The following is a 25535-nucleotide window of genomic DNA, read 5'->3' as shown; positions in this document are numbered from 1 at the left end:
GATGATCTTTGCCCAAGTCCATACGCAGGTGACATTATCCATTGTCTTATCTAAAACATTTCTTAACCATGAATGACAGTTGGCTAATGGTGCATTATACAGACATAAATCAGCTACAGTCACATTAACTTGAGTTTCCTGCATATCTAAATGGAAGAACATGACTTTGTCATGAAATAACTTCATATATAAGACTGAACATGAAATTAAAAAACTCATTTCAGTATTATGCAGGGACTAGACTACCTGCGTTATGCTAGACAATTTACTTAACAGCCGGCTGTAGTGAAATGACAGAGTTTTACACACTAAGAACAATGTTAAGCTCTTAAACCCTTATTTTTTAAATAGATTTATGATGACGTCATGATTTAAAAAGCTTCCGAACATCCATTCTAACAATCTTTCTATCGAAATACCAAACAAGGAGCCCTTGTTTCGCCCTATTGAACAATCCCCAGCCAGATAAGTTTAGCTTTATCACCTTTTGCTTTTGAGCATATTATGAAAATTATATTGCACGATAACACATGGACTTAGACAATGTCACTTATTACTGTTAAGGCTGTCCAAAAAGTGGTACATGTCTCATGCCACACATGGGTTAGGTTACCCAAAATGTTCAAAATTTGTATCTACCAACCAATCCGATAAAATAATGTTATCACATGTGTTAATAATTGGTTGAAAAGTGTTATTAAACATTAAAATATACCCTGTTAATTTGTTTATTTAACATTCTTCTTGTGCTATGATGGATACCTGTAAGTCCAAGCAATATTTTAAAATTTTATTTTGGATAACTCATAAAAAAGTTTCCTTCATTCACATCCACTAAAATAAATTGTGTTAAGAATGTTAAAGAACAGAGGCACAAAATTTACATATTAATAAAAACCCATTCCTGAATTATTAACCCTTTCTGCTTAGGTGTTGGGGAATCTCACAGATTCCGATGTTGAGCCAGTTTCAGTTTTGCCATTATAATCCAGTATAATTATATGTATTTGGGCACGCATAGTTACTTGTTTGCCGTTAGTGCTGATCTGTGATATCTGCTGCTGTTACTATATGTTTTCCCGAACCATTTTAACACGGTTTCACTTCTAAATAAATCTTTGGTACTGAAACATTTGTTATCTGCTCTTGAAACCGCTGTCAGACCAGCGCTGTGTACTTCTATTCCATGTAGGTTAGACATTTCCAGATGTTCTATTGTATTATAGAGACACCTTCACATTTTACTTTCCAGTAGTTTGTTCTTCTTATAACAATGTATATTGTAGAATAAATCAATAATAATGACAGTAGTTGGTCAAGAAGTTGTAAACATATCAATGAAACTCTGCCTATAAATCTTATTCTAATATTGCCAGTTTGTTTGATGATGATTATTTATTACATTACTCTAGCTATTAAAAAAATTTAACAACATTTAGTGATATTGTCAATCATCTTAAACATTAAACATGATGTAAGCTTTGAGACGTTCATTGCACATTCTTTTAAGCCACTATATTTCTTTGCGAACTAGAACAAAATTTGTTCCTAGTAGTTTTAATACATTTGTCACTTGCATCATCACACATTCAGACTCTTGGTAGCCAAAGTGAACATTTAATACTATAACTAGAGTAGTATTGATATTTAAATTAATCAGAAACAGGATTTTTCCTGACATTTGCCATCGTTCAGTGAAACAAGAAATCAGTAACACTACGTTTTGAGATCTGCTATATGATCTCTTCTTTAGGTAAATATCTAACCTAATACATAATTATTACTAACTAGGTTGAAATAAACAAATCATACCAAAGCGTTGTGGCATGCCTAAGTCAGGAATCACAACCACCATGTTGTTTGTCAACTTCACTAACTCTAAAAACATACACTTAATTTAAAAAACTATACACAACACCAATCATTAAAACTCAACTACAGAATACAGGTCACAATACGTCTGCATTCATCTACCAACCACCTAAGACTGACCAGAAGGCACTAGCCAATGGCAATCGTCACGGCAGACAAAAACAAAATGGCGGAAATAAAAAGGAAGGGGGTCAGGAATGGGCTCTTTTGTTATTATTGGTTCATGCTAGATGAACTTCTTAAAACCATATTGTGACTCCGCATTGGTTTATTACGAATATCTGATCCGTTTGATACTTTTGGTTTTCTTTTTAGTTCATTTTATAGAATTGGCAACCAAAGCGGCCTAATCTTGACTGATTGGTTGGTCTGCCAATTTAATGTATGTTGCTTCAATTAATTTCCTTGAAGAAATGTGGTTCTCGATGTATTTGCCATTGTCATTGTTTCACTGAACGATGGCAAATATCTGGAAAAATCCTGTTTCTTTCACAACCCTTCCATCGTCAAAAATAACCTTCAAACAAAGAATTGATTCTCGGTACGGACCCAGAACCAGTAAACAAATGAAAGACCTTGAGAGCTTGCATCTTAAGTTAACTAAACACATCATCATCTTTCATCTTAAACTAATCATTTAACTTTTTTGCATAAATGTAAGGCTGGAAACCTTACGCCTACAGGGTTAACTCTAAAAACTGTTCTGAACGTTGATTGTGGCTTGGAGAAGCTACCAAAGCAATGTTTATCGCTGGTACAAAACGTTCTCAAACGGCCAAGAAGATGTAAACGACGAACAGTGTGCCGGACACCCGAGCATGTTAAGAACAGAGGTAAACATTGATAAAGTGATGAAAATAGTATTGGCCAATCATAGAATCACTGTTAGAGAAGTTGCAGAGGATCTAAACATATCAATTGTCTCGTGCCGGATCTTAACATATCAATTGGCTCATGCCATTTGATTTTTACCAATGATTTGGGCATGAGACGGGTCGCTGCAAAATTTGTATAAAAATTGCTCAATTTCGAGCAAAAACAGCAGCGCATTACCATTATGTGCTGTTGGACTCTGTCCACATTAACCCAAATTTGATCCAGAGCGTCATAACCAGTGACAAATCGTGGGTTTATGGTTATGACATAAAAACAAAGGCTCAATCATCCCAACGGTAGCTGCCGCACGAGACAAGACCGAAAAAGTGCACCAGTTCAGTTGAAAAGTTTTGAAACTGAAGAGGTCCAGGAATAGATGATGCTACGTTATGATTAACAAGATAAAGACAGCATCGAAGAAATGTTGGCACAAATTTATAATATCTAATAGGATTACTTTGAAGAAGACAAAATTGTGATTGATAAATAAATGGTCTTCGAAAAAAAAAAAATAATAGTGCTGTTTTTTTAACAGATCTCGTATCAGACCACTCGGTCATCTACTTGAACTATGAATAGTTAGCATGTCACTCTCGAGATGGAAACAATCAAAATAATTCAATAGCCAGAACTCAGCAACAATTCTGAGCTAGAAGAATCAGAAGCAATACAATCAGACCAAAGGTTGGGAATTGATTTATAATATAAATTTTAACCATAACAAATATATAAAGTAAATTCTCAATCCTAGTTTTATTGTGTAACTAATAAAACACAAAAAAGATAGTTTTCAACACAATCTTTCTAACAAGTACTGATTAATGTATATATCAGCATGTTTGAAAAATGTTTTAATATTTTAGTTTAAAAGAAGATAAATTTGCCAGTTTATTATATTTATATTAAGAAAATAGATCCATGACTGCTATTAAATACAAATTTTTAGACTCTTTTTGTCTTATACATTTAAGTTTAATAAATTTGTCAATCAAAAAGATAAAAAAACACATAGTCATAAAAGGTAAAAAATTTTACCATAAGAATTACAAAACAAATTTTTATTTTTAAAATAGGGCACTTACATAGTATATTACAGATAGGAGTATTTTACAAAGAGAAACTATCATTAACTGAAGTTAAAACTGATCGGCTGGTTTTGTAGATTGACTGATGTTGTGCTACACTTTTCTCCAGTTCTTGTAACAGACGGTTTGCGTTTCTGAATGCCAGTTTCTATAAACAGATATCGAGAATACAATTAATTAATTACATTTCTAGAAACATAATGCACATTATTGGGGAGATTGATTTTTAAATTATTTTTTATACTTATTAGACACAACACTCAAATTAATTTATTTCTAGCTATATACAGGATGTCTATTTGAACTGTACCACCATTGGTATCATAAAAAACAACTAAATTTACAGAAAAGTTTAAATGGAGGACATCACCTACTTTTTACTAACAATGAAAAATATGAATTCAAAATTTGAACGTTCAAATTTCTTATGAAACATCCTGTGTTTTCTTGCAATTTTTTATATTACACATTTTTATTCTTGGCATTTTAAGCGTTAACTTACTCGTTTATTAGGAGCTACTAAACCTAATAATGTTTAAAAATATTAGACATTTTGACATTTATAAGAATTGAAGAGTAAGTATTTTAACAGTAATAAAAGGAACAATTGTATTGATAAGTAGACTATTAGCATCATGTATAAGTTTAGTAATAAAATATACTTGTAAATGATAAATTATCAACATGCATATAAAAATTTAACACTACAAAAATAATGGGGACAGCTGTTAAGTATTAATACTGTACACAATAATACTATACATAAATATCTACTTTTTTGTAAATATTTTATTTTTCATTATATGAGAGGACAGTGCAGAAGGAGTCGGAAAAGAATTGTAAATGATAGCATATGTCAGAAGATAAAACATTTCTTTGTCAAGTAGTATATCAAATTAAAGTTCTTTCTTAGGAGAAAACAATGTCAAAAATCAGACCTTCAGTCATAAGGACTCTAAATACACTTAAAATGTAAATCTGTAATTTTATGTGTAGCTGAAGGACTATTGAGAACACCATAGAAAAATAACACTGTGGGTGTGGCCCTATAGAAAATATGAAAAATAATAACAATAAATAACTAATGTAAAAAATGTTTTAATTCATAAAACATTTTAGTCAACATATATAAAGTTATATTTGATTACTGGAAAATTTTGTCATGGTCCTTTAAAATTTAGTCTTCTGCAAGAATTTAATATCTTGAATTATGTATCCTGAGGTATATGACGTATGTTAAAAAAGTAACGGGAATTTTAAGTTTCGCGGGTTTTGCGAATCTGAATGTCAAAATTATTTTTATTATGTTGGTGCTTATGCTCCTGAAACATAAAATTTCCAGCTGTATTTATTGTTTACTTTTTCAGTGGTAGCTGGTAAAATTATTAGACGTGTTTGATGAACTCAGTGATTTTCGTTAAAAAAATGGATCAAAAAGATTATTTCAAATTTTATATGAAAAATGAAGTGTTGGAAATATTGACAAAGGCCTATGGTGAGTCGTCTATGAGTAAAACTATGGTTTATGAGTGGTATAAATGTTTCAAAGATGGCTGTGAAGACATTGAAGATGATGAAAGCTCCGGACATCCCCGCACATCAACAATCAAAGAAAACGTGAAAAAAGTGGAAGAAATGGTTATGAACCATTGCCTTATTATGATTACAGAAGTCCCTGATGATGTTGACATATCAATTGACTCATATCCCAATTTCTTTTGAATTTTTTGGGTACAAAGCGTGTGGCAGCAAAATTTATTCTAAACCTGTGCAATTTTGAACAAAAACAGTAGCAAAGGGAAGGTGCTAAATTCAGTCAATGATGATGCAGAATTACTGAAATGTGTTAAAACAAGTGACGAAACATGATTTTACGGATATGACGTCAAAACTAAGTCTCAATCATTCCAGTGGAGACATTCTGGATCACCAAGACCGAAAAAGGCTTGACAAGTGCAGTCAAACATGAAGGTTCTGCTCACCGTGTTCTTCGATTTTAATGGCATAGTGCATCATGAATTCTTGCTACAAGGTAAATAAGGAGTATCACCTGCAAGTTCAAAAAACACCCGGATTTGTGACAAAACATTTCATGGCTTTTGCACCATGACACTGCAACTACTCACACTTCACTGCTTGTGGGACTTTTAATTTTAAAAAATAAAAAAAACCTCAAAGAGCTATTATTTTACAAGAATAGATGACATTTTTGTGCATCGCTAGAAGAGCTAAAGGCTATCCCAAAGATTGAGTTTGAGAAGTGTTTCGAGTATTGGAAGAAGCACTGGCACAAGTGCAAAATGTCCAATGTGGGCTTTTTTGAAGTTTTTATATATATATATATAATTTTAATAAACATTGAATCGCAAAAAGTACTCGCTCCGCCGGGAGTCGAACCCGGATCTCTCACTTGCCGGGTGAATGTGCTACCATTACACCACAGAGCGCTTACTTTTTCCGATTCAATTATTTTGTATTTGGCCGTATCTGTCACATATGTGTTTAAATAAGCAAACTAACATATGATCGGAAGACCAAATACATGTCAAACGACTTTTATTTACATCAAATTGTATAAATAGCAATAGCCTTATTTAATTTCAATAAACATTGAACCGCAAAAAGTACTCGCTCCGCCGGGAGTCGATATATATATACATACATATTAAAATTACTGTAGTTTTTTGAACATATCTCATATTAAAATCTATTGCAATAAATGTAGGAAACATTATAACTTGTAGACTAGATCTTTGCAGGCAATGTTTTAACACTTTCATAATCAACAATATTGCCTTAACATGTTATGCTAAGTTATACAATATATACATCTAACATAGCACACACTGCAGTGCAGCCTTCAGTCTGAGCTCACTTTGAGCATCGTGAGCAGCCTTAACATTTTATACTAAGTATTACAAAATTCAAATACAACATACCGCCTCCTGCAGTGCAGCCTTCAGTCTGGGCTCACTTTGAGCATCGTGAGCAGCCTTAACATTTTATACTAAGTATTACAAAATTCAAATACAACATACCGCCTCCTGCAGTGCAGCCTTTAGTCTGGGCTCACTTTGAGCATCGTGAGCAGCCTTAAATTCTTCTAGCTGGTTACAGTACTCAAAAATCTTTCTCACACCTTCAATTAAATCTCTTGAAAAATAAAGAGATTAAAATTACATACAAATCAATCATTCAAATCAATAGATGACCACATTCAATAACAAATTTTGGGTAGTATGGTTGAATACAATCTGTTTTTTATAAAAGACGATCATTTTGGATGTTACTAAACAATTATTGAAATGCTCAAATGGAAAATACATTGTGAAAATGTAAAACATTAGATATTGAAATGTTATTAATATTTGTTTTAAAGGTGAAATGACTACACTACTGCTATGCATAACAACTCTTCCTCATTATTCAACAGTTTAAAATGTTTAGCAGCTGTATTTAAGTACAACTTGGATACCAGCTTGAATGCTGAATATTCAGAATGGCCAAATATTGTGACCACTGACATGTTTAAATTCACCAAATGGTGCTTGTTTACCAAATTAAAATAAAAGAGATAACAGAGGCCATCAACATTTCTATAGAACGTGTTTGTCACATATTGGATCAAGGATCAGGTATGATTATAGAGAGCTGATTTGATAAAGACTATAAATTTCCAAAATCAAATTGAGGCTGCTGATTCATAGCTCCTGACAAAGCGTATCTGTTCCCAGTTTCACCGAAAGGCGAAGAACGAAGTTGGAGTTGTTTAAGAAGGTAACATATGCTCATTTTTTACCATGGGGCTGACAAGATAGTATTGCCAACAAAGTTAGTGTCTTTTCAATCTAGTCTTAAGACCAGATTTATAGTTGCTATTGAAAAGAAGCTTATCCATTGTAGATACATTGATAGTTTTATGAATAGGATGCAGGGATATGGGGAGGTACCAGTCTCAGGCTACCATTGCAGTGACTGGATGACAGGTCATTAGCATAAAGATAGGTGTTATAGTTCAAGATAAATGTTATGTTATTTGATAAACAAAAAAGAGATTGCAAACTGGAGGATAGTACAACTCTCAGAATATACTCAACCAAACTGTACTCTAAAAAATACCTTTTCTTCAAGGTAGAATTTAATCTGTTGCAGTTTGTGGAGTGTAATTGGGTGTTTTATAATTGATCACTGATGTAAAATTGATTTCAGTGAAATATTTCTATCTCAGGGCCAGTTCGTTAAATCAATAAATAAATAAATGCAAGAGTTAAAAAGATTTTAAAGTTTATTTGAATTTAATTTAAAAAAATCACATAATTAATGCTTATCAGTCCAGCATTGTGTTGTTTTGAGTTATCGGATGACTTTGCAAAAGATGTTTGTTAGCAAACATATCCTGCCAAGCCCCCTGGTACTTAATAATAAATTTATAATAAGCCTATTTACTAAAAACCTAAGTGCTAATATTCTGATCACACAGTCAATTTAATTTGTGTAAACTTTTTACTGTGAATCAACAAAACCAATCAGTCTGTTTTTTTGTAATTTATAATACGAGGGTCTTCCAGAAAGTAAAGAACGTTTTGTTATAAGTCAATAAAAACAAAAGATAAGAGCATGAAAATTTATTTATAAATACTTATAAACTTACTCTATTTTTCTACAAAATCGCCGGAACTGTCAAGGCACTTGTTGTAGCGTGGCACCAGTTTTTCTATACTGACGTTATACTGTTCTGCCGCCAAGGAATGAAGCCACGTTTTTACTCCTTCTTTGAGGTCTTCGTCACCCAAAAAGTTTTTTCCGCCTAAAAACACTTTCAACTTTGGAAACAAGTGATAGTCACTCGGAGCCAGATCTGGACTATACGGAGGGTGTCCGAAGATTTGCCATTTGAAAGAATTGAGTTCTGCTTTGGTTCGTGCACTGCAATGAGGCCGAGCATTGTCGTGGATCAGCACCACTTTCGACGACAGCATTCCGCGTCGTTTGTTCTGAATAGCGCAGCGAAGCCGATGCAAGGTCTCGATGTAGGCCTCTGAGTTGATTGTTTCGCCTCTCGGCATGAACTCCACATGGATTAGGCCTTTTCGGTCCCAAAAAACTGTTGCCATCAATTTCCTGGTGTTCAAATTTGGTTTTTCTTTCCTGTTTTTTGTTGGTGAATTCGAGTGATGCCATTCCATTGACTGGAGCTTTGTTTCCGGGGTTCGATAGGAAACCCAAGTTTCGTCACCCGTTACGATGCGGTCAAGAAACGCATCACCTTCTTCGTCATACTGAGTCAAAAACTCAAGAGCTGCTCCCATCCGTTTAGTCTTGTGGACATCAGTAAGAATCTTAGGCACCCAACGAGCACACATTTTCTGATAACCAAGACGTTCAGTCACTATTTCGTGCAAAAGCGACCTTGAAATTTGTGGAAAAAATTCCACTAGACCACTCAAAGTGAAACAACGGTTTTGTTGAATTTTTCCATCAACTTTCGCTGCCAACTCGTCAGTAACGAGTGACGGCCTTCCACTTCGTTCCTCGTCGTGCACATTAGTTCGACCTTCCTTAAATTGAATGCACCATTTTCTCACTGATGACTCGTTCATCGCATTGTCACCGTAAACTGCCTTAATTTGCCTATAAATTTCAATAGGTCGAACATTCTGTGCATTCAGAAACCGTATCACACTACGCAGTTCACACTTGGCGGGATTTTCAATTAACGCCGCCATTTTAAACTTTCACAGGAGATGCAAACGTGACCTCACGGTACCGCTACTCAGCTCACACTGAGGCAGAAGGTGTGGCTAACGAACAAGCTATCTACCGCGGTGGTGGGGGAACTGCGCCGCCCGTGATGCGCAATCGTTCTTTACTTTCTGGAAGACCCTCGTATTTATTGTCCAATAAATTAATACTACATTTAACAAAATACTTTATTTTACTTGTTCATTCAAGTTCCATTACAATTCATTTTCATCCGGGTAGTTTCCATCTTGAATATTTTACAAGTTGAACAGAGCCAAATGTTCAACTTGTATATACCCAAAGAAACATTTATTTATATTTCTACTAGTGCCAACTGTTTAACTTGTATACACCCAAAGAAACAGTTATTTTTATTTCTACTAGTGCCAACTGTTCAACTTGTATACACCCAAAGAAACATTTATTTATATTTCTACTAGTGCCAACTGTTCAACTTGTATACACCCAAAGAAACATTTATTTATATTTCTAATAGTGCCAACTGTTCAACTTGTATACACCCAAAGAAACATTTATTTATATTTCTACTAAGATGAGGACATTTTCCTAGTTTAATAAAGGAAACAAGTTGTGTTAAACCAAATTAAAATGTTTAGATATACACTATTATTCTATAATTATATTATCAAAACTATTAATGCACCTGTGTTTGGATTGTTCCAGCAAAATGTAGTTGAGTGCAGACTCTTTTACATCTATTTCCTCCAATACCCTCCGATCTTTCTCAAAAATGTCAAGGAAGTTGGTATCTATCTCTTCCACTAATTCACTTGCCTCTCCTGTAAAATATAAAATGTAAAGTTCAATAATATTGTATTTTTCTATCCAAAATATTAACAACTATTTAATAAAAATACTAAAGTTTTGCTAGTCAGGATCCTATTGGTTGGAATATCTAAAGAAACAAAATGGAAGGACTAATTAGTCAGTGTCCAAACTAGACTGTACACTTTGTTTAATGTTTAGTGGTAAGGTTCTATCACCATTTTAGAAAAACAATTGCCCATTTAATATATTTTTTATTTTAAAATAAAGTGTATATGAATAGCAAATTTTTGTGAATGAAGTATTATAAACACTTCATTTGGGTCATCATTTCCTGGTGCCAACAGGCATCAGAAAATGGTGAGTCTTGCCTACTTCATAACAACAAAAACTCAAGAAATTAAAAAATCCTTTAACTGTGCAATAATTAATACTATTGTTTACATTAATTGATGGCCTGCTAGAAAATGTAGATAACTTTTACTAGATTCACCAAATAGCTAATTACTCAAAGATAATTTTGAAGATTATTAATCAGACATTATAAATGTAAAACTCTTATGAATATAAAACCAGAGATTATCATAATATCCTACATTTGAGAACTGGTGATAGCAGTAACCCACAAAAAAACTAAAATTCATGGTTTCCTACCATCATTTATATTGTACTAACCATGTACTCGCAAATTGTATCAAATCAAGATGTCGGTATATTACTAACCTATAATAAATTAACACTAACTCCCAAGTGAATATTGCAGATAAAGACTGCTGGGGCTGTAGGGTTGTATAACAGTACCCGACAAGCTAATGTACACAATGTTAACACTCTCAGCCCCAAGTGAGTATGGCAAGTTAGAAAAATTACACTTATTGCAGATTAACATGGACTGCTGTGGCTGAAAGTGTTGTATAGCAATACCGGACAAGCTAAAGTATACAATGTTAACACTCTCAGCCCCAAGTGAGTATGGTAGATCAGGATATTTGCAATAGGTACAGATTAACATGGACTGCTGTGGCTGAAAGTGTTGTATAGCAATACCGGACAAGCTAAAGTACACAATGTTAACACTCTCAGCCCCAAGTGAGTATGGCAGATCAGGATATTTGCAATGGGTGCAGATTAACATGGACTGCTGTGGCTGAAAGTGTTGTATAGCAATACCGGACAAGCTAAAGTATACAATGTTAACACTCTCAGCCCCAAGTGAGTATGTTAGATCAGGATATTTGCAATGGGTGCAGATTAACATGGACTGCTGTGGCTGAAAGTGTTGTATAGCAATACTGGACAAGCTAAAGTATACAATGTTAACACTCTCAGCCCCAAGTGAGTATGATAGATCAGGATATTTGCAATGGGTGCAGATTAACATGGACTGCTGTTGCTGAAAGTGTTGTATAGCAATACCGGACAAGCTAAAGTATACAATGTTAACACTCTCAGCCCCAAGTGAGTACGTTAGATCAGGATATTTGCAATGGGTGCAGATTAACATGGACTGCTGTGGCTGAAAGTGTTGTATAGCAATACCAGACAAGCTAAAGTATACAATGTTAACACTCTCAGCCCCAAGTGAGTACGTTAGATCAGGATATTTGCAATGGGTGCAGATTAACATGGACTGCTGTGGCTGAAAGTGTTGTATAGCAATACCGGACAAGTTAAAGTATACAATGTTAACACTCTCAGCCCCAAGTGAGTATGGTAGATCAGGATATTTGCATTGGGTGCAGATTAACATGGACTGCTGTGGCTGAAAGTGTTGTATAGCAATACCGGACAAGTTAAAGTACACAATGTTAACACTCTCAGCCCCAAGTGAGTATGGTAGATCAGGATATTTGCATTGGGTGCAGATTAACATGGACTGCTGTGGCTGAAAGTGTTGTATAGCAATACAGGACAAGTTAAAGTATACAATGTTAACACTCTCAGCCCCAAGTGAGTATGGTAGATCAGGATATTTGCATTGGGTGCAGATTAACATGGACTGCTATGGCTGAAAGTGTTGTATAGCAATACCGGACAAGCTAAAGTATACAATGTTAACACTCTCAGCCCCAAGTGAGTATGGTAGATCAGGATATTTGCATTGGGTGCAGATTAACATGGACTGCTGTGGCTGAAAGTGTTGTATAGCAATACTGGACAAGTTAAAGTACACAATGTTAACACTCTCAGCCCCAAGTGAGTATGGCAGATCAGGATATTTGCATTGGGTGCAGATTAACATGGACTGCTGTGGCTGAAAGTGTTGTATAGCAATACTGGACAAGTTAAAGTACACAATGTTAACACTCTCAGCCCCAAGTGAGTATGGCAGATCAGGATATTTGCATTGGGTGCAGATTAACATGGACTGCTGTGGCTGAAAGTGTTGTATAGCAATACTGGACAAGTTAAAGTACACAATGTTAACACTCTCAGCCCCAAGTGAGTATGGTCAGTAATATTACACTATTCCAGATTAACATGACTGCTGCGGCTGAAAGTGTTGTATAACAATACCCGACAAGCTACTGTACACAATGTTAACACTCTCAGCCCCAAGTGAGTATGGTAGATCAGGATATTTGCATTGGGTGCAGATTAACATGGACTGCTGTGGCTGAGAGTGTTGTATAACAATACCTGACAAGCTACTGTACACAATTTTAACACTCTCAGCCCCAAGTGAGTATGGTCAGTATTATTACACTTGTTCCAGATTAACATGATTGCTGTTGTTGAAAGAGTTAGTGTAGGCAATGTGTATCAATAGCAACAGTTAAAATGTAACAAAATATACCAACTAACAAATAAATTTCTTTTTCATTTATTTCATTTATTTATTTCCACGGCAATCGCCACTTTTACAATACCATTACATAGTAAAATAACATAACAATATAGAATAAGAGTGCAACAAGCGAATACAACAACTGATACAATTGGATAACAATAACTTGATAACGACTAAATCAATAGATAACAATAATAACAACAGGTAACCATTTGACAATATAACAAGAAAAGTTTGGAGATTTAAGATGCACAGAGAGTCAAGCAAAACAGGGTTGATTAAACAAGATCAACAAGAACAGGTACATGAAATAATCAATAAACTATAAAATACAACAACAATATCGAACAATTTAAATGCAAAGACTATAATATATAACAAAGTACTACTAAAAAAAGGCGAGTAAAAACAGAAAAAAAGGTATAGTTGAAACAGAATTATAGAGTGCCATATACTATAAATGCCATTTTCTTTTGAATAAAAAGAAAACAAAATATATTTATGAGTAAAATAATAAATTGCAGTCAGTTGTCATATCTTACTACCTGCCGTATACAGTGAGGTGGTGAGATACCAGACACCCAAGTTTACAGATGGCTCATCAGTGCAACAGAGCAATAAGGTAAGTTTGTTTTTCTAATGGTGACACCTTCACATTCCTGTTGTTGGATCTAACAAGATATAGATGAGCCGCTTTGAAAGCAACCTATTAATTAAACAGTGTGGGGTGAGTGAGAGAGAGATGCAAAGAGGGAGAAGAATCACAAACTCACTTCCCCCTCCACATTCCTTACCAACCACTACTCAGTCGCCACTTTACCACTCGTAGGATATGTGTTACATAACAGCTGTTTTACAAACCTAATAACAATAACAACAGCTATTAACAATAAACATTTGTTTAAATACTTCCTAATTATACTAACATATTAAATAGATGACTAACATACTAACATACAAAAATCATATGTATGATTTTTAAGAGGGATAGAGAAGACTACAAGAAGAGATAGAATAAGGAACGAAATAACCAGAGAAAGATTGAAGGTAGTCTCACTGCAAGAGACAATGGAAGGAAGAAGAATACAGTGGATGGGGCATGTGAAGAGGATGGGAGGTAATAGAATGCCTAGAATAGCACTGGAGAAGGAGGAAGGAGGAAGAAGACCAAGAGGAAGAACGAGAGGAAGATGGAAGGACCAAGTGTGGAAAGACATAGAGAGAAGGGGACTACAGAAAATACAGGTGGAGGAAGAGGAGACCTGGAATGACAGACAAAAGTGGAGGAGGCTGTGTACGACGACCCGTGATAACGGAAACATCTGATGATGATGATGATTAAATAGATGCAATGCACTATTATTAACCCTTCGACGGACCGCGACGTACGCTGTACGTCTAGCGTTTACCGCTGAACTCGGCCCGCGACGTACGCTGTACGCATCGCGCAGTCCGATCTTATAACGAATATATTTCGGTTATTTTCGGTGTAATACATTTGAGTTATACATCGTTGGAAAGAAGATGAAATGAACTATCGGTTTATCGAACCTATGTATCGAAAGCCGTTCAACATGTAGTTTATAGTAGACGAAAAACATCGATCAAGGTGGCGCAACTTTGTCTGCTGGCATGACGATTTATTGTTTGTCTTTAGCTGTTTATTTGTTTGGTTATATTTACATACTATTTCATAGTGTTACTTTTGAGTGTAATTTTATCAATTATGTTGTTTGAAAGTGATTTTCACTGTGGTTTAGGACAAATCTGATTGTGAGTTTATACTCGTATGTGCATCAGTGAAGTGAAACAGTTTTAGATTTAGTTTTTAAAATTGGTTTGGATTATTGTTTAGGCCTAGGCCTGTTTTATTACTTTATTTCATAAGTTATGATGGGCATACTTATATTTTAGCAACACAATCACTTTTACAAGTATAGGCTTAACAGAAAATCATTTAATGTATGTATAGGTAATGTTTTCACAAAACTGTGAAAAACAAGAAATTAAGTGGACCACTTAGGGGGTGTTCAGTTCAAATTAAATAGTGAGTTGAAGGCTTAACATAGATAATAAATGTGTTATTACGTAACAACGAGAATATAACAGAACATAGTGTGATGCTCCAAAACACCAATACAGGGAAGCAGAGCACCAGCAAGAAATAGATCAAGCAGTGAAAGAGGGCGTGGCGGTAGGAGTGGTCAAGCTCCAGCTCCTCCCCCCCCCCCTTATGCGCAAGAAAACATAAAATCTTCACGCAGGTCGCTTTCAATGCAGCTCATCTATAGTTCAGGATTCCAAGAAAAAACCAGTAAACTAAAATGTGAATGGTTGGACAGCTCTGATTAGCTTTTAAAATTTAAGTATGTATGAGGCATATTCAGAAAGTAAGTGTACTAAGGCTCTCACAGGTGGAAGGACTTTTTTCTCAACATGTTAGCTACATTGACATGTAACGTGATTCTTCCCCTCTGCAACAAGACTGGTTTGAGGTCCATATGTTGATAACTGTCGATGTAACAATAGTATGTTTCGTAACAAATATCAATTAAATCACCTGCCAAGTGCAAAATACGTGGCGTCATCCGTTATCTCGTTTGGAAGGGAAAAACTCTGGTTGACATTTATAATGAGGTAAAAACTGGAAATGGTGATAAAGCTATGAGTTATACAAGTGTGTTCAAATGGTGTTGCGAGTTTAAAATTGGTCTATGTCTGTGCATGATGAACAGAGGAGCAAAATACCTTCAATTGTGACTGAAATACTCTAAAAAATTGAAAATGTGCTCCTTAAAGATAATAGATTCACTGTAGATGTACTTTCTAAGATATTTCAGCAAATCCCAGATCTCTGCAACACAAAACTATCACAGTAACCCTGGATATCGGTAAACATCCACGAGAGGTCCCAAAACAGACCAACATAAGTTGAATCAAATGGAAGCTGGACAAGAGTTTTTGAGTTGTTACAAGCTCCATAGAGATAAATTCATCCACTTCATTGTTTGGAATTATACAGTTTTTACTTATTACAAACCTCAATCAGAGTTCTTTCCTTCCAAACGAGACAATGGATAAAACTCTGTATTTTACACTCGGCAGGATATTGGATTGATATTTTTCACAAAACGTAGTCGCATTGTCAGTTCTCAACATATTGACTTTGAACTGGCCTTGTTGTATAGGGGAGGATTCAGGCTACACAGCAGTGTAACCCAACATGTCAGAGAACATCCTTCTGGCCGTGAGAGCCTCATTACACTTAATTTTTGGTTATGCCTCATATAATGTTGTGAGATACAAATCAATGTCATCAAAATGATTGCGTCATACCTTAACATATACCAAATACTTATTTTTCACTATATATTATTTACGCAAATGCTCATGTTCAGAAAAATATATAATAACTGTAATCAGTGGTACAAATGCATTGACAAATATTTAAGAAGGAAAAAAAATAACTGTCACTTTCATAGTCTATATGTCAGATAAATGAATTAAAAGATCATCACTATCCTTTATAATAATTAGATTTAAAAAAATACTCAGTTCACTGTTGCTACTGTCACACTCTGCTTTAAGTTCATGTCTTATTCGTTCTGAGCCCATTTTGGATGTAACAGTTACAAAATACTAGTAAAAGTAAGGTTGGATCACACAAAGGACACGTACTGTACCTGCAGGTTTATATCAGCAGGCAATAACAAAAATGGCTCAAGGGGTCTTGGTGGAGAAATCAGGACCATAACATAAGTAGAACTATTAGGTTGAAGGAACATGGTAAAGTAGTGTGTACAAATACGATAAACATGGGATAGGCAAAAAAATCAGTGTATACGAAATATATAAACATAGTAGCGTAGCCCAAAAACAGGCACAAGTCCCTTTTGGGTCTAAGAATGAAAGTGTTAACAAATAACTGATATTCTAGAGTAATACTAAAATACAACATACTGTGCTTACCAATTAGGTTTTTAAGTTCTCGTAGACCTTCATTATAGTCCTCAATATCTTCTGAGATAGAAGGCAACTCCCCTGATTCAGCGGCCATGCTGTTAGATCTGTCAGACATAATATACCAAGTTATTCCGACAGTTTATTCTAATTAAATAGGTAATATATAAGGTTAAATTAAGATCTACTATAAAGCAATAAAATTTAATTAATTTAATCAATGAATTTGTTGGTAATATGAATATTAAATATTTAGCTGTTTCGAACAGTGCAAATTACACAAATTACAACATTAAAATTATTATTAATTTATAATTACAGGGTTGCTACAGGAGTCCAATAATGAAATTCCCTGACTTTTCCCTGATTTCCAGACCAAATTTTTCATCTTTCCCTGACTTTTTTCGACGCAATCCCCAGAGTTTTTGCTTCATGCGCCGCGTCGTCTGCAGGCTTGGACTCGGCGCGGCGGCAGTAAGTTTATTTGTGTAAAGGGATTTTATATTTTTCCCTGACCAACGTCGAAATTCCCTGACTTGAGACCGGATTCCCTGACTTTTCCCTGATTTCCAGTCCTGTTTTTTTTCCCTGACTTCCCTGATTTCCCTGACCTGTAGCATCCCTGAATTATTAAAACATAACATTTTGTAATTATTATTAAACTTTACTCCACTATCTATTGCTTATTTTAAATTGAGGTAATTCTAAGAAATACATAAACCTTCATTATGCTACCATTTATATGAGTATTTTTACTGAATCATATTGTGGACAAGCAAATAAATTATGAAATTTATCTAACGATATGTCAATTCAAAGACAGTTATGCATGTAAAATACTGGAGTTATTTACGGCTTTATTTACAAAGCTCGATATAAATTATTGGAAACTGGAAAATTATTTTGGTATGAATTACCATACATACACAGTTGACTTTCAATTAACTTCTTTGAAATGTTCTAATGTGCAAGATTGAGTTGATATATAAGCCATTATTCCTTGTCTCGTTTTCTGTTACTTAGATTAAGGATATATTTCAGAAACAAATCAAAATCCTTAATATATATACTGGCAAATATTAACATGCATAAAATAAAAAGCTGAATGTCAGTTTCATTACAGGTCAGTAAAGAAACAAACGTAAAGGACTATTATTGAGTATAACAAAAATGTATTTATGGTAAAATACAAGAAGAATGGAAGATTTTACACAATATATCAAAAGTGTGTGCCATCATTTTTATATGTATTTATATATACAAGGTAGGAGTGTGCCATGTAAAAGACTTGGCTTCACTGAGGTTCAATGCAAAATTTCAAGTCCATAGCTCATTTCATTACTGACAGGTAGAATGGCAAACAATCATACAACAAATAAATCTTTACATCCCCCACCAAACAAAACAGAAATTGTGTCAGCCTACTGAATAATAGTACTGAATAAATGTTCTACAACTCCTGCAGTCAAAACTAAAAGCCCAATAAAAAATGTTACATTATAAAAATATCACCTCATTTTACAAAATTTTTCCCACAAACAAACTTTGTCTGACCAAAGAATTAAAAATAATCCTTGCTTAGGCCTACTACTTTTTCCTAGTCTTTATAAATGTTATGTAAAATCTATACTTTAATAATTATTTCACAAACTTTTAAACTTAACAATTATTTACCAGGTGGCTACTAAGAGCTTTACATATATATATATATATATATATATATATATATATATCTCACAGAATTTTACAATATTGTCTAGACCTTCAAATTCAGTGAATCATAAATGGTCACTAGTTTTAAGAATATGAGTTTAATCCCTGCAGAGACAGTTTTACTCTGCGAGACGGACTTTTTCATGCAGAAGGCTAATAGACTGAGTCTACAGTTATAAAATTCATACACTTACTGATTTTGACCAATTTTGTTCTAAAACATGTGCTTTTACTTTCAACAAAATCCACCAACACTGTTCCTCCCCTAATTTACTTTAACAGGACAGAAAACCTACCATAAACAGTATTTGTACTAATTCTACATATTCTTCATAAGCCTAGGAAAAGAATAATATGCTACTAAAAAGATGTGAGGGGTAAAGTACAATAAGCGGATCCGGTCTTTATATTGGTTAGTATAATCATCAATGTTTAATATTCATATATCGAATACGAGTCTAACAATCATGAATCAGCATATCTATAATAACAAAATAATATAAATATATTAACATAATAATGATAAAAATCATATTTTAAATTAAAATAATTACTATAATACACAGTGACAATCTCATAAATAATAAAGGAGCTATGACGATGAAACAAACAATTAGAACTAGAAATAGGAAAAACCCATTCAAGTAATAATGAAATAAGATAACAGAAAATACAAAATACGCGTAACTTTGTATTTCTCCAGGTTATCAATGATTAATCGCTTTCAAGAAGTTGTTGAAAGCATCCTCTCTAGAAACCCGAACTTCTCTTGTACAAATACTCGAATAGAGATGCAGAGACCTGAAAGCAGGTCAGCTCATACGCCATTTTTTAAACTTTGTTTCACAGTCCTCCACGAGCTTTGGACTGTCTGTTAGTATATAAAAGAAAATACAGTTATTATATGAAAAAGTGTTTAAAGTCATTTGTCAATACTGTTATAAAAAACTGGGTGTCTGATTATCGTACACCATCCAATGTGTCTGAAAAGTATGCCTTAAAGGCAGAGTGGGTTGTATTTTCCAAGTTTAAATAATATTGTATGTTTTGTATTATTTTTCGCAGAAAATAAATTTATTTATTTCCTTTAATAGTAGTCTATAGTCGTAGATAGGCTTATATTAACCATGTAAAATGTTAGTATGTGCTCATAGAAGATCATGTTAGCATGTGCTCATATAGATCATGTTAGCATGTACTTCTGCAAGTTCTTTTCAGCAACAATCTACATAACCATAGCTATAATTAATATAAATCTGGTAGAATCAGCAGTCACAATGTAGAAATAATAGAAATTAAATAATTCAGTGTAACTTAAAAATAAAGTTTAAAATTTGGCTACATGGAAAAGCCTAAAAGATACAAAAAGCATGACATGCTATGTTAACTAGGTTAACTATACGGCCCATGTTTTAATTTACAACTTATATACATCAAACTGTTATGAATTATCACTTGAGACTACGTTTGTCTAGTTATCAATAAGACTGCATTCTGGAGTTAAACCTGATTTTCGAAGTGTATTAATTGAATATACCAAATTAAAATACAGATAATTTAATTTAGCCACTTAAATTCAAATACCGATATGAAAAATTCTCAGAACTTGGGTCTAAAAAACAGGTGGGTCTAAAAAACTAATTTTGTAACAGTTTCTCATTCTTAGGACATGAAAATTAAACATGTTTAAAATAAGGCATAAATAAATTCTGTTGAAATTGTAAAAGAAATTCGTAAATAATACCTGACTACGATAAGTTGTTAGTTGGACAATCCTTAGACTAGGAGATTAACCCTGCCGACAATTTTCTTACTTCCAGCGTTAAGGTTATTTGTTTACTATTTTCAAAACAAAGTGAGGTGGTATTTTGTGACGTGAGTGAATTCAGTGAATGTGAAAATAAAAGAAGGCAGCGGAAAGCAGTACGTTCAATACTAAAAAAAGACAAACAAGTGGGAAGTACTAAAGACAGACCATGAAAGAAATCAAAATTCACGACAACGCGAGGCAAACAGATGTCATTTTGTCTTTGACAAAGTAAATTATTAATAATAAAACCACGCAGGGTTACTTTAGATGTTGACATGATAAGTATTTGGAGAGTTACTTATTAACAATTTTATAAAGAAGAAAAAAAGAACAAGTTAATCTGTAAGCAATATTCTACAGCGCTCTCTTGATGACATTTATAACTGGTGCTTTACTAACGGAATGCAGCTTAATGTTTCTTTTTAATGGTTATCTTGAACGTTACCCTTTCTTCGGATTGCCACATCGATGCTGAATGCAATAGAGCAAGCCGACTCTTAGGTTTCTTGTGGCGTGGTGCTATTGGTGGTCTGTCAATCCACTCCATATTATTCCTTTTCAAGATGATTCCATTCTGCAATATGTTACAGCAGTATGGAAACCATACATATTCATAATATTACCAGCCTGGAAGGCATTCAGAGAATGAGGCTTGTTGAAAACAATTTTGGGGTTTCGGTACCTGTACGTCCCCGACAGCGGTATAATGAATTTGCTTGATCTAAGTCCTTTGGAACAACGATTTGATCTGGCTAACGTTCTCTTTCTCCATCCATATTATAGGAGCAAGACGGATTCATAGACTGTCCAGCTCTACTGGCCGAAACTTTCTTCAGGATTCCAGTGTCACCAGATCCACTGAACTATTTGCTCACAACCACTTCAGAACGAATTACTTGAAGGCAGGACCCAAAGCTAGATTACATATTTTTGGTAATTGTTATAGGTGAAGCAGAATTCTTCCAGGATAAACTACAAACATTTTAAGATGGTCATGGTTTGTTTCCCTGTATAACAGCCATGCAAAGCCTCTATGTTGTCTGCCTGCTGGCCTTATATTTGTCCATTTAAATTAGCTGTAACTATATTGTTGATTGTATTACATATTATTATGTATACACTTGTTAGTGTTATATATAAAATTATTATAATTATAATTATTATTTGTTATGTTCATTGTAGTATCTAGACATTCACTGTTGTCAACTGTTTTACATATTACTCATTCTACTTTAGTGCATATGTAATTTTTGCGCTGTCATATATAAGTGTTGCATTTATTGATGATCAGTAGCCATTCTGCTTGTTGCAGAGACGCTACCACAGAAGGGACGAGAGTTCCAGCCTACCCGCTGCCTGCCTGCCTGCCTTGATTTTTATTTGTCGTAAAGGATACACAACAATATCAACCATGCCATATAAACAAACTATTTTTACGATATGAAACGTACGTACGGCGTATGTATAGCGACTTTAACGAAGGTACAGTTTAGTTATAAATTAATTTCCTTTTTCAGTCCTACTGGAAACTGCAATTTAAACTCTATACTAATTTGTAGCTACTTTAGCTATTTTTTTAAATGATAGGTGTGAAATTATTACTAATTTGCACTTTAGGTTGAGTTCCAGTGAATCAAATTATAGTGTGTTTTAGTGGTCAGATTTGTATCTAGAAATGCTACCTAACTGTTTTCATTTAACTACAAATTCACTATGTTGACTGTATAATACTTTGCTGAAGTTAACAACTTATGCTATTTTTCTCAACATCTCCATTTTAAGCTTGTTGCTTTAATTGTTATTCTCTGGTATAACTTCATCTGTGTTAAGTAAGTGAACGGGATTAAAACATTCTATTGTGTTATTTTATGTGTTTATTGCTATTTGTACATTGTATAAAAGAAAGGTCATACAATAAGGGGTGTAGCGATACAGGTCTTCGAACCAACCTTAGTCACTTGCGAGTGTCGATATCAACATAGACCCAACAACATTGTGATGCTGGTAGAAATTAACCTTAATGACAAAATAAATGATTTTGTGCTCCATTTTACAAACCACTCAGTTTTTCGTTGTGACTAATAGTAACAGTAATGAGTAACAGTTCTGTGGTTAATATTTTAAAACGCAACAAATGCCGATTTTTATCAGCTCAACAAATACTGCAATATAATGAAAATAAAAAAATTACGCAGACCCGAAATTTGTGAGCAACATGGTTTTTATTGGTGAAACACGTTTTATGTTAAAAAGAGATGTTAATCGACATAACGGTGGATATTGAGCTGATACAAACTCTCACTGGATGATAGAGGCACACACTCAGCTTACCTAAAATGTGAATACGTGAGTAGGCATTGTTGGACAAAATATTATTGGTCTTTTTATTACTGATTGAAATTTGAATGGAGAAATTTACCACCACATGTTGGTGAATAAAATTATGCCTGCTATCATGTATGAAGAAGGATTAAACTGGCATTATGTTTGGTTCTAAAAAGACGGAGCGCTCCCTCATTATGCAATAGAAGTAAGTAATGTTTTGAACCATACGTTTCAAGAGCAATGAATAGGTCGGAGAGGTCTATTTGAATGGCCTGCTAGATTACCAGACCTGTCACCTTCGGATTACTTTTTTGGTGTCAATTAAAAAGCAAAGTTTATGAGACCAAGTCCTCTAACCTAAACGGCTTAATACATTCCTTATGAACCAGCAGGCATGTATGATGAGATACTACGAAATGTTATGGGTAGCTACTAAAACCACCTTGCTCACTGTCAAACTGCCGAGGGAAACCAATTGGAGCATCTGTTAAAAAAACAGGTAGCTCTAACGATAACCTCATCGGGAAGTTTTCATATTTTGTGACTGAAAATTTTCAGTTTTTGGCAGGAAATGGCACAAGAAAAACTCGGTCTGGTGCACTAAGTTTAAGAATTCCAATACACGGAACCACAACTTATAACCAATCCTACACCACCACTGCCTATAGATTATTGAATTCATTATCAGATTCGGTCAAACAAATTGAGAGCCGGAAACGGTTTGTGGTGGAGATGAGACGTAGATACCTGGACTGGATGATCATGGCGGGCGGCGGAGCTACTCTTTGAATCATGACTGTGTGAATGGCATATTGTGTTAGTAAGTTGTGGTTAGATAAGCCTTATTTTGAACTATTAAGATTGCTTTTTTGTTTAAGAGGTTAAATGTAAGAAAGGACCATATGGTCCTAATTTCGCCTCAATACAGAAATGTTTTTATTCTATTCTATTGCACTATAGTGGATCTCTCTCGGTTTTAAGCTTTTAATATGTTCACGAATAAGTTTCTTTGATTGCTCTGAATGGGTGTGTGGGTTATGTTCATGTTTGCCTCTTTTATCAATTGGTGCATGAGTCTAAAATATCTAATGCTATGTAACGACATGAAAGCTTTTTTGCATACATTAAACTTAATCAGCCTTTCATTACCATCTATATACCTGACTCTGTACACAAAATTTGCATCTCGAAACTGTGCTTCGTCCTCATAATTTCGAGGATGTCTCCTATCTACTGGGATCACCGATACTTGACCTGCTAAGTATGAATTTATAGTATTATTTGTACCTAACTGGTTCATTCGCCGAATAATTTCTTTTTTTGTATGGACCGACACAATCAAAACACTAATTTTTGGAATTACAATATTTCTCTGTATCAAATGACTGCAGTTTTAACCTCATTGCAACCTCTTTTAAACATCCATACTTATGTATCTACTTTGTAGTAAGTGATTTGACCGTAATAGAGACATTTCGTTCTTCTTCAGATTAATCCATTTCACTTAATGTTAGCACACGAATTCACAATTCACAGCACCAACACAAAACAAGATGAACTGTAACACACCACATTTCAGCTGTCAACAGTGGCAACATAGCCAACTTCAGTGCTACCATAAAAGGAACACCAAATTATTGGGACTAAGCATGTTTCACCCCTGAATATCATATTTTTCAACCTCTTTATTTGTAGACTGAACATGTTCTTCCCCAATACAAATAACTAAATAATACAGCTATAATTGAAGCATGTTCAAGCAATCAATTGATAATTGATACTGATGCATCATATGTGATTTAAAAAAATGAAGAAAATGGATTTAACATGTTCTTCTCCTGAACCCCTCAACTATATAATTTAATATCAATATAAAATTAAAAATAATAATTTGGGTGTACTACAAGGTACTATTTTGGGATATTTTTTCTGTGTTATTTGAGCAACTTTAGGATATAACTTTTGAACCTTATTCAGGGTTATGCCTCTATGCTCATGACCCTAAATTGAAAGTTTTAGCAAGAATGTAAGCAGAATTAGAAACATTGGTCTCAATCAAATTATCTGACATTGAAGAATTTTTTTCAAAACCAGTATTGAACCTTAAATTATGAAAAACAGATTGTAATTTCAAAACTAAACAATGTAAATAACTGGTACAGCCTAACATAGTAATTAACGGGAATGTAATTGGAACAGTTGACCAGATAAAATTTCTAGGCCAATCGGTAGTAATTTTTCATGTGATAGTTATTTTTTTAGGGTCAGCTAAAGAACATTTTATAAAATTTATATTTTTCAAGGTACTCAGACATATAACTCTAAACACAAAAATGAATTTAGTTTTCCTAATCACCAGCTGGAATTTCTTAGAAAGAAAAGAATTGCAGGAAATATTTTTTTAAAACATACCTGATGAAATCAAGAGGGAGGAAAATCATAACATATTAAAAAAAACTTAAAGAATACTTAAAAGGATTAGCCTTGTATTCAATTAAGGAATTTAAAAATTTAAATTAATATGCAATTACATTTTTTATACAAAACAAGGTATATTGGAAAAATATTGAGTTCT

The 25535-nt window shown here is 33.9% G+C and overlaps 1 protein-coding gene across 1 annotated transcript; it reads right to left on the bottom strand.

Moving 5' to 3' along the window:
- Window positions 1-3791: 3791 nt before the first annotated feature.
- On the bottom strand, window positions 3792-20753 carry LOC124359140. Its single transcript, XM_046811630.1, has 5 exons — window positions 20570-20753; window positions 17122-17219; window positions 10240-10375; window positions 6872-6986; window positions 3792-3981 (listed from the first exon to the last, which is right to left on the bottom strand). Exons 2-5 carry the CDS (start codon window positions 17207-17209, stop codon window positions 3856-3858), a joined length of 465 nt encoding a protein of 154 aa, XP_046667586.1. The 5' UTR covers window positions 17210-17219; window positions 20570-20753; the 3' UTR covers window positions 3792-3855.
- Window positions 20754-25535: the final 4782 nt, after the last annotated feature.

The sequence above is a fragment of the Homalodisca vitripennis genome, chromosome 4, assembly GCF_021130785.1.
Source record: "Homalodisca vitripennis isolate AUS2020 chromosome 4, UT_GWSS_2.1, whole genome shotgun sequence".
In the NCBI taxonomy this organism is placed as follows: Eukaryota; Metazoa; Arthropoda; class Insecta; order Hemiptera; family Cicadellidae; genus Homalodisca; species Homalodisca vitripennis.
The sequence above is the reverse complement of the archived record's forward strand: the minus strand, read 5'-3'. Positions and strand labels throughout refer to the sequence as shown.

What these genes read in the sequence shown, in the direction of transcription:
- LOC124359140 (XM_046811630.1), bottom strand. Translation starts at nt 17,209, where the DNA reads ATGGCCGCTGAATCAGGGGAGTTGCCTTCTATCTCAGAAGATATTGAG. An exon ending in AGAACTTAAAAACCTAATTG is followed by an intron (nt 10,376 to 17,121) that starts GTAAGCACAGTA and finishes TATATTTTACAG; the next exon opens with GAGAGGCAAGTGAATTAGTG. An exon ending in CTGGAACAATCCAAACACAG is followed by an intron (nt 6,987 to 10,239) that starts GTGCATTAATAG and finishes TTATTTTTCAAG; the next exon opens with AGATTTAATTGAAGGTGTGA.